Source organism: Atractosteus spatula, chromosome 11 (assembly GCF_055471065.1).
Source record: "Atractosteus spatula isolate fAtrSpa1 chromosome 11, fAtrSpa1.hap1, whole genome shotgun sequence".
Lineage (NCBI taxonomy): Eukaryota > Metazoa > Chordata > Actinopteri > Semionotiformes > Lepisosteidae > Atractosteus > Atractosteus spatula.
The window spans coordinates 35,443,337-35,454,263 of record NC_142716.1 but is presented as its reverse complement, the minus strand read 5'-3'; the positions used below and the strand labels follow the sequence as shown (position 1 = coordinate 35,454,263).

Below are 10,927 nucleotides of genomic sequence, written 5' to 3'. Positions count from 1 at the left end.
ACCCCTCTGTAGATTGAACTTCATTGGGGAGTGCTGTGCCTGGAGTGGCGTCTTTGAATAAATCAGAAAGAGTAGCAACCGGTTCTCTTAGTACGTGAGAATGTCGGATGGACAAGAAGGGATCAGTTTTATGAGCTGCTAGTTGTGTGATTAAACGATTTGTATTAAAATAACATTAATTTAAAATTCTGATGTTTTATATGTTTTCTTATTTAAATAATATTCCCGTTTATGCCAATTTTGCAAACTTTGTAAAGGAATGGGAAACGAAGAGATTTTCCAATATACAATTTTCTTGAGAAGCAGATCAAGAACAGGATCAGTTTTTGAGTTCTTTCGTATATGACGCGAGCCATTTCGTTAAAAAATGGAGCATGTAGGGGATATTAATAATTTCAGACACCATTAGGTGTTTTGATAGGTCGTTTTTCAGATCCTAATCCATGGTTTTTTATTAGTGCTGATTCCAGATTCATCTCATCGTCGGTTGGGGTAAGACGGTTTCCATAATTTGTCTTGAGGACGTCGGTAAACTCAACTGAAATGCTGAAGTTGTCAATTTATCTTTACCAAGGTGGAACATTGAATTAGTTTTGTTCAAAAATATTTAAACAATGTGAGCATAGTAGAAGTTTGCTGAGCAGTACAACATCAGATTTAATGTAGCTACTTTTTATTCTTGATTTTCAGCTCCTTTCGTCTAACATTCCTGGAACAGTTAACTGCGCTCACTGATTTTTACTGCCAAGACACGTCTTTTGTGACTGTGAGATTTCAATTGTTTCAATTTTGAAAAGACAGGCAATTCATTAATTTTTTATTTGATTTTTGAGATACTGAAACCTCGTCTCTCTTTTTAAGTAAACCGTTTAAAAAATGCTTAGCGTCACTAGGTTTGCATGTCCGCGCAGCTCTGGAAATGCTTTCGCCCTCTTGACTGACGGCTATGGTAACAGGCGGCCGTGATGGACGATCAGTTCTGTGACACAAAGAGCTGGGCTACTTGCAGGGTGTCATGGCAACGCTTTTGAATGGGACAGGAAAAGTGAAGAGGCAATGGGACTTTCCTGGACATTGAAAGTTTGCTGAAACATATCAAAAGAGAGTGGGTGGCTGTTTTTTTGGGAAAAAAAACCCCACTGCTGCCGCGAATTTCCAATGTTCTGTAGAAAGCATGAAAATAAATGACTGTCTTGCAAGGAGTGGTAAGAAAATGCCCCCAGCCCGTTAAGCACTTGAGTGGGGAAGTCTTGCTCAGGGACTGAGATTCCTGCTAGTGTGAGTCATGCTGTTGTCTGGGAGATGGGTCCAGCATTCTGGAGATGATGCTTAACAACATATTCCCTACCTCTCAGGATGTCTTCCCAATATGCCAAGGAACATAGACTGGATTCTTCCAAGCAGAGAGTCCTGGGATGAAGCTGTTGGTCTGTACCCTGTTTTTGGCAGCAGCAGTGTTCTCTATGAAAAGCCAGGCTGATGGCAAAGGAGAGTTTCCTGACAGTGTGGATGTGGAGTCAACAGAGGATGAGAAACTCAGCCCTCCAGAACTGCCCTGGGAGACAAAAAGTGGGAAAGCTTGGGGAAACTTAAGGAACCACGGGAAGCACTCAGGCAGCTCTGAGGACAGAACTGTGTCATTAAAAGGACACTTTCTTGTTGGCAGGACCAGCCTGACCCAGAGGAGGTGGCACAGTAAGCACCAAGGATCCCGACTAATTCGCAGCATCCTGGGTGATGCCAAGTGTGCCTACAAAAATGGTGCCCCTGAGAGACTCAAAATAAATGCCCCCTCGTTGGAAATGGACTCACATGATCACTCTCAAGACAGGCAGCCCCCTCCCACAGGTATTAGACTGTGGCCATCAGAGATACTGCCTGCCCTTCCCTGTCCCCAGCATTGTGTCTGTAACCACACGGCTGTGAACTGCTCTGGAGCGGGTCTGACTGAGGTCCCTAGGGCAGGGAGCTGCCCCCTACACACAGAGATACTGTAAGTGATACTTGCTTCTCCAGGGGGCCGGGGAGAAAAGTGCCCAAACACTGCTTATGATCTAAAACGTGGGAATGCTGGTACTCCGTACACATCAGGGCTGATTCTCAGGAGTCCTCCTTGGTTCGGCTCCATGGTTTGTATGAAAAAATCACAGCAGTCCCCTTTATCGTAAGAGGAAAGCATGATATTTTGTCTGTAAAATTCTAAAATGTTCCTAATGAAGTGTCTCACTGGGCTGTATCTTAGTTTTAGTTGGATTTTTTACAGCTTCTAAGTTTGTTTTTAAAAAAATTGCAGTATGAAAAATATAGTAATTCTTACAGGTTGCACCTTTGTCTCGGGATACCATCATGTACAGTATGTTTGGCTGCCTTCTTAACATTAGCTCGACTTCAGCCTTTGTTTCTTTAGAGATACTGAACAGATGTGCTTTACTCTGCAGCTCCAGGCAGGTGCACGCAATGTCACGTCTGCAGCCTGAACATACTCAAAGCAGAAAATAGAGCTGTGCTTGAAAACCAGGTGTACTAAATTTCCTGTTTCTTTCAAGCATCAGTGCAGAATTGTGCAACTATAGTAAAAAACCGATAAAAGTGGCCAAGCACTTTTCCCTCCCACCATAAAGGTTAGTGTGTTTTGCATGCTTGTTCTTGAAGGCTACTGACGAAGCTACATGTGGTTAGTTGGGTGTCTTCCTGTGGTGGCTTTGACTTGTGTGTGTAACAGGTCTCTTCTCTATACACTGAATCTCAACTATCACACATCTTCAACAGCCAAAGTAAAAAAAAAAGAAGAAGCAATCAGTGTTTTCTTGGAATAGGGTGGAGGACTGGGTCATACCACACTTGGCAGGAGATAAGAAAAACAGATAGGAGCCACCTGCTGAACTGTTATTAACTACCACATCTGAAGGGAATTCATCTACATGAGTGCTTCAGTAATGCCTTAATGTGCCTTAATAACTGCCTTTGTTAAGGTTAACTTAACAAAGTTAATGTTGCATATAAGGGTAACACGAATAGTAGGAGAGGGAGAAAAGCTAACACAGTTCAGTTACTTTTTACCAGTTTAATTTCTTATAACATCCTTTCATCTATGCAATTTCTACCTACTTCTTCTAATTCGGGTTCACGGGGGGAGCCAGAGCCTACCCCAGCAAGCAACAGGTGCTAGAAGGGTACACCCTGGATGTGATGCCAGTCCATCCCAGGGCATACAGACACAAACACAGACATACACACTCACACCATGGTTATTGTCCCATAAGCCAATTAACTTTCCAGTAAGTGTTTGGAACCAGGGCATCCAGGAGGAATCCCACATGAACACAGAACATACAAACTCTGTGCAGAGATAGATAGCACTACAGGTCTGGAAATGAACACAGGGCCCCAGCACTGCAAGGCAGCAATTCTAAACCAATGTGCCACTGTGCTGCCCCAAAGCAAACTTGCAATTCTTAAAAGCAACATGTAAATAAACATTTCCCTGAGGGGTGATCACAGGCATTTCATTACATTTCTAGATCTTTTACCAGTCTTTCAATAAAATTTCCTTAGTGGAATAGAATTGTCATATATATTGCTATATAATATAATGGCATTCCATTATATTCCCTTTATGTTTGTCATCTCTGAGACCTGTCTGAGTATAATTGATATTCATGTTTCTATTGGTTGAAGTTTCAGGGTAAATAATTGTGGGTTCATTTACTGCATTACAGTAAAACTATGAGGCTTTTTGACAAAACATCTTTTGATACATAAACCAGTACGTGTTTTGCCTGCAGAATTCTCCCATTTCAACAAGTTATAATTCAACAAATATGGTTGTCTGGACTATCAGGCTCCCATCAAAGATTTGCATCATCATAAATCTGGACACCTTTGTCCATTAAGAACAGAGAAAAAGGAAGTATCATATAATACTACAACAGATGTATGATTTTGGTAGAGCATGCTCAAGATATGTGCTTTGTACATTTGTAGGAAAAGGCCAATGAATAAGAAGCAAGTACACAAAAAAACCTCTAACATCCAATACAACAGGTGCTTTTGTGATTGAAATGTAATACAAAATTTAACACAGATTTTGAAAGTAGTAACAGACTGGCAAATTGATTACTGTCCTTACATTGAAAAACACAGATATCACTTTCAATTACATCTAATACAATTCAGGGTCAGCTTGGCCCAGAGTCTATCCCAGGAAGCATTGAGCACAAGGCAGGATACACCCTGGAAGAGACACCAGTTCACTGCAGCGCACACACAGATACAAACATATATGCACCCAAATCAAGGCCGATTTTCCCAGAAGCCAATTAAACTTCCAGTATGGCTTTGGACTGTGGGAGAAAAACAGACCTAAACAGCTGAAGGAAACTCACATGAATACAGGGAGAACATGCAAACTCCATGTAGACAGCACCCTAGGAATTGAACCCAGGGCTACAGCACTGCGAGGCAGCAATACTAACCACTGCACCATCGTGCCACCCACAGATGTCAAATATCATTTTAAAATATTACAAATTTCTTTAAGAATTTATTTTTCACTAAAGTTTGAATATGAATTTAAGTGCCTAAACATTTGAAAAAAGGACACTGTTTTATTAACAGAAATAAATCAAATTTTAAGAGTTCCACAGCCAGCACAACGTCACTTGAGTTAGAAGAGTTAGGAAAGATGGTTAAACGGCTTTGCTTTGACATTTTTATTAATCTTAATTTAAAGTTTGAGTGTGTTGTTTTTGCCACTTCAACATCAGCCATTGTGACATCTAGTTTATACTGGTTTTCAGAAGGATGGCTCTTGATGTCTTTTTTGCTTAGCATTGGACATTTGAACTCTCCCTTGGCAACTAATTGCTTTTTTTGTTGTCTTTGTGAAGTAGTGAGCCAGTCCTTTCCAGACCCTTTCAGCCACAGCTGTAGTTAAAGAGGAATGCTGTGCAGTGATGGAGGCTGGAGGGGTGGGTGTTTAATTAGGCCTCATTGCCGTGGAGACCATGTCTATAGTGGCAATGCTGCCTGGCATTTTTCGGTCAAACTCCCCAAACGCTTGTTTTAATGACATTTAAAGACAGACCCCCTACATAAGTTTTATTTCAGGGCTGTAAATTGCTTTTGATAAAGGTACACACCAACTGAGCAAAACCTATATAAAATAAATTGATTTCTTCCCTGGTAATGAATTATTTGCCTGTACCATTCTGGATCAATTACAGAAGCATAGTTTACAGATAAAATTGGCTAACCTTAAATAATATAATACCATCTATTCTGTTCAGTGTGTAGTGTTTTAGAATATTTTTGAAGTTGTATTTGTAATTTCAATAGCAGTAACTTAAGTATCAATAGTTTATTTTGGATTTCTATATTGCATCATTATTGCAATATAAGTAATAAACTCTGTCCATGTCAGACAGAAGAGTTACTTGTCTGATGGAAGAATCACCTACTATTAATTCCTTACCTTCCCACTTCTTCGTCTGGCACTTCTAGAGATGAAGGTGGTCTTTCATATCGCTACAGTGAAAGCAGGAATAAAATTCTCCTACCACATTATTATCACGTTCCCACACGGCCTAGAATTTCATTGCGTTTTTAAATGATTTTCCAATTTGAAACAAGCATTTCTCTGAAACATTTAGAGAATGACTTGTTAAATTAAATAGAAGATAAAAGTGTAAGCGACTTGGTATGTGGGTGAAGGGAAGTAAATCCAAGGCTGGGAGGGGGTTCAGTGAAACCATACAGTGTGCTGTATCTCAGCGAAGTTAGCAATCAAACAGCCTTCAAAAGCATCAGCATTAATTTAGTTTCTGCACTGTTTATGCTGCCTAGATTCCCACACAGATGGGCAAGGTGGGAGTCTTAGGTCACCCCTGTTAAATCTTTGCTTTGGAATGTGGAGTATGTCTGACATCCTTTGACTCCTACTACTCTGATCTCTACTATGCTGTCTGTTCAGACCAGAGAGAAAAGATATTCTGCAGAGTATAAGTTTTTGGGAATAAATGCTTCCAACATACAAAACATTTACAGCATGTCAACTTCTGGCTTAATCGCTTTCTTTATTAAAATACTAATATAAAATTTGATATTGTGACACTGCCACGAGTCTCCACCTGTTATATCTTGCAAAAGGAAGGTGGTAAAAACATTTTGCTTCCTTTTTAGATGATGTCAGTCTTTTTCCCAGTGGAAGATAGATGTTTTATAGTGCTCAACGAGGCTCGATCTGGAGGCATCTAAGGAAAACCAGGTAGCTGCTATAAGTGGTGATGATGGACAACTAGGTAGCGCTCTTCACTTTGGATGAGAATGAACTTAATCAAAGCTCTAGTATGGTCATTGGGGGCACTGTACTGTAGGAGTTGCCATTCTTCATTAAAGCATTGATCTGACATCTTGGTTATTAAAGATCTCATGGAACTGTCTGTAAGAGTAGGTCTGTTAATCTCAGTATCTTGGTTAAGGATCTGGTTTCCTTAAGATTTCTCCTTAATTCAGCTAGTGAAGTAGTTTCTCACATCTGCACCTAAACTATTGTCTAGTGGGGATTCTTTTTATGGTAGATTCTTTTTATTCTTTTATGGTGTAACAGTCTCTTCAGAGACTTCAGTATATCATACAGTTTTGATTTTTGATTTTCAGGATTAACGTGCTTAATCAACTCAACATTTACTTTACTTTTACTTTATTTCACATCACAACTTTACTTCACACTGTAAAGTGCTTTGAGTGGAGTGTCCAGAAAAGTGATATATAACTGTAATGAATTAATTAATTACTCTCTGCCCCATTGTCCTCAATATAATAAATCAATCCTTCAGCACTGGTGTTGTGCCAGTGACCTTCAGAACTGCTGCTATTACCCCTTTGCCAAAAAATGGCTCTGGATAATCTAAACAATTTTCCATTTTCCCCATTTCCAACTTACTGTTCCTTGCAAAACAATTTAGAACGTGCTGTTACAATTCAGTAAAATCACCTCCTGCATACTGTAGAACTTCTGCAAACCCCTCCAGTATGGTTCATCATAGATGCTTTCAACACTGTTAACCATGATGTCTTACTTTATCCTCTTGAGACTGTGTTTAGTGTTTCTGACACTGCTCTTAAATGGTTCAAGTCTTACCTCACTGATCATTGTCACTTTGTCTCTCTTGGCAGATTAAGCTCTGAAACTGGACTTATTAAGTCTGGTGTTCCTCAAGGCTCGATACTGGGCCCCTCACTTTTTAGCATTTATATGTTCCCACTTGTTCAACTTTTAAGGTTGCTTGGCCTAAAGAATCATTTCTATGCTGATGATACTCAAATCTTCATCCATATGAAATCTAACACTGACAAAACTGAAGTCATGCTTATCAGCACCCCAATTCAACTTTGTAAAGCCAATGCAGTAACACTATCTCTGGATGATAAAGTATTTTAGCTTCAGTCAAAATGGGAAAACTTTGGGTGATATTTGATTCAGGCTTCATGTTTGACCCACATATGCAAAATATCATCAAAACATAATTCTTTTACCTCAGAAATATTAACAGGCTACATCCTATTTTGTCACTAACTGCTGCTGAAAAACTAGTCCACTCATTGGTCCTCTGTAACATTGGTCAACACTGTAACACTCTACTTGCTGGGGTTTCTAAATCCACATTGAACAAACTTTAGTATGTCCAGAATTTGGCAGACAGAATCCTGAGCAGGTCCAATGCAAGTGATCACACTAGTTTTATCCTGGAATCCTTGCACTGGCTTCCTTTCAGGTTTCGTGTCGACTTCAAAATCCTCATGCTCACCTACACCAGTAAGGCTCTGCATGGCTTGGTACCTCATTACCTGTCTGACCTACTATTGTCCTACTTCCCACCTTGCAACTTTTGTTCTTCTAATTCTGGTCTCCTACTGTACCCCAAGCCTGTCTACACCCTATGGGTGACAGAGCTTTCTTCTGTTATGCCCCAAAGCTCTGGTACTCTATCCCTAAAGATATCAGAGATTCACCTCTTTAAGTCTAGACTCAAAACCTTCTAGTTTTTAAAGGCCTTTTACTTACCTGGTTCTGTTATATACCCCTTAGCTCCAATCATAACCCAATCTACTATCTCCTCTCATTGTGTATTTTCATTTTGTATATACTGTATTATGCATTTTTTGCTGTGTATTTTATATGTTGTTGTTCTGTAAAGCAATTTGAGAAGCCACCTTTAAAGGTGCTATGTAAAATTAAAGTTTATTATTATTTTTCCTTTTGGCCTCTTTAGGTGTTTCATAGTGTTTACAGATTACAGGTAATTCTGTATTGGTCTTAAGAATATAGGCATCTAAAATGCATAGGCTTGCACATATGTGTTATTGTATAATGTGTGTTGTATAGTTGTGTTTTGTTAAAAAAAATGTTTGTCTCATCCAAGTTTGATTCTGATTTATAACTATCATCAGAGCTCTGTCTGGAAAATAAAAAGAGCTCATCTGACATTTCTCACAAGCCTCACATTTTACCTAATGCTTGAGGTATTTCCTTACCCTAAAATAAACAAGAAAAAAAGCTGGTCAGCATAAAATCAAGATATCAAGAATTGTTAACACTTTTCCTGAATAGACACAGATCAACAGGTTTACCTGTAATTTTAATTGACAAGGTGTAAATTATTACTTAACTGCTGTTATTGATCTGTATTTTGCGCCTTCTATGTTTTATTGTAGAGATCTGTCTAGGAATAGAATAACACATCTGAGACCAGACGCTTTTGCTGACTTTAAGGACCTCAAAAAAATGTAAGTAGCCGATTTCTGTAGGCTACAAAAGTAAGGAGATTCTCCAATTTTTGTTGCTACAAAAGGTCATTTAGTAACAGATTTAACTCCACCAGTGAATTTATGTTAAGTGAACTTAAGCAGAAGTGCAGGTTTATAGTACAGTGATTTGATTATTTTGTGCAATTAATGATAAGCAAATTTTTAAAATATCAGCAAATTATAAGCTACTGCCCTGCAAACCCTTCAGTAAAACTGACATGTAGTTATTGCCGATAATGCATTGCTTTTAATTTATTATTGAATCCAGACTCCTTGTGCTTCTGCTTCAGCAACCTCTACAATGCTTAGCATAAATGTGCATCGCCTGTTTTCAGCCTTAAATTCACTATCTCATAGTGTTCTCATGTCTTTGGGTTTTGTTAAAAGATTTTGAATTATTGTGTGAAGTCCCCACAGAGTGGAGAAATATTTTTTTTTAAATTAATGTCCTTTTAACCTTTTTACATAGTGTGTATAGTATGGCTGTACTATTATAGTATACCCCTGGCTGTCAGAAAAGGAATCTTTAAAATAGGGGGGTCCAGACAAACAAAGACTAAAACACACAGCTGTTTAAACACCCTAGTGTAATTTATTTTTCCAGTGCAGGGCACTTAAAACACCACAACCAAAACAAAAGTCTAAGATCTTACTGTTCTTGAACGTTTTCACAAATTTAATATCTGCAATATCATGGCCAAGATGCTACCCTGTTTACTGGCTTCCAAACAAACAACAAAATCTTTCCTTGACTTTCCTCAAAACAGTCTCTCTCTGTGAGACTTTTCACTTTTTACAAAATGTTAAAAAACTCAAAGTTCCTTGATCCTTGGGCAGTGCTCCTCCCTTCTGCAGACAGCACACAGAGGTTTGGTCCTCTGGCCTTCAGATAGCAGACATCCATCGACTGACTCCCAAAAGCTACCTCTTCCTTTCTTTAAAGAGTAGCAGCTCATTCACTCTGACAATAGTCAGTCCTTTAAGGATAAGATGTAACCAATTTCTATGAACCAATTCCAGTGCGGCTAAGTCCTTAAAATGGCAGCTAAACAGCATGCAATCTTCTAAATCTGGTCCTCCCAAAGCGTTGTATAATTTTAGGGTACCAAGGATTATTCCCACTGCATAGTTGAGAGGCAAGAGGCAAAGAGTTTAAGTTTGAAATGTGATTAAATCTGTAATCAATTTACAGACTTAGTGTAATATAATCATTAGAGTTTCTGCAGTTTTCTATGGGGAGATCCTGGATTGTGTAAGTCCAGTAATTATATCTACCAACCAGCACTTTAGATGTCCCGATGTTTCTAAAAACATTTCATATAGTAGGGAATAATTCTGCATTTTATATTAAGATCATAATAATTGTTTGACCACAAAATGTTAATATGTATTTGTCAATACATAATCAATCTTTATGTGTTATCATCATGCAGAAAGTTTGGATTCAACAGCTACAAGTATGACTGCTCTGTGGCCTGGCTCAAAGATTGGCTAGCTCAGGGCTCCCTGACAGTGCTGGACAGTGAAGATGTCAGGTGTAGCCAGCCCTCCAGTGCGTTTGATGTGCTAGTCAATATGCTGGACTCTGCAGTTGCCCCCTGTGGTCAGTGTTTCTCCATTGGCAATATTCACCATGTCGTGTCCTGCTATCCACTGTGCTGAGGTGCAGGAATGGAAATGTGCAGGCTTCCGATGAGCCACAATTAGTAAAGAATGTGGTCTGGATTAGCAAACAGGTCCATCATTCAATGAAGAGTGGTTAAAGATCACATTTCCGAGTGGTGCGGGAAAGCCATACTTCCTGCAGTAATTATTTCATCTCACCTGAATGACAAAGTGCACAACTCCAGTCCAGGCACACCACAGTGCAGGAGGGCTTTTACAGTAGGTCTCCTCATTATCTACAACACCTACGGATCCCAGGAAATTTCTTAAATGCATCCAGCTGGGCCAATTATGTAGTTTGGAGCTGAGTAGAATGAAAAATTGAAGAAAACTGCTGCTAATTCATGCCTGCGTTAAAAAAAAAACAGCACAATCTTATTATTTACAAGACAAATTATGGGAGAAGTTAATGTAATGAGAGACATGATAATGTTCATAAACAACCACCTTAACC

At 39.1% G+C, this 10,927-nt stretch overlaps 1 protein-coding gene across 1 annotated transcript in view; it reads left to right on the top strand.

The window, feature by feature from the left end:
• Nucleotides 1-1,415: 1,415 nt before the first annotated feature.
• pkd1b (polycystic kidney disease 1b) overlaps nt 1,416-10,927 on the top strand; it is a 62,976-nt gene continuing 53,464 nt past the window's right edge. The window contains exons 1-3 of the mRNA XM_088927833.1: nt 1,416-1,993; nt 8,716-8,787; nt 10,242-10,411. Coding sequence (XP_088783959.1) covers nt 1,416-1,993; nt 8,716-8,787; nt 10,242-10,411 — 820 coding nt within the window. The remainder of the gene's footprint in view (nt 1,994-8,715; nt 8,788-10,241; nt 10,412-10,927) is intronic.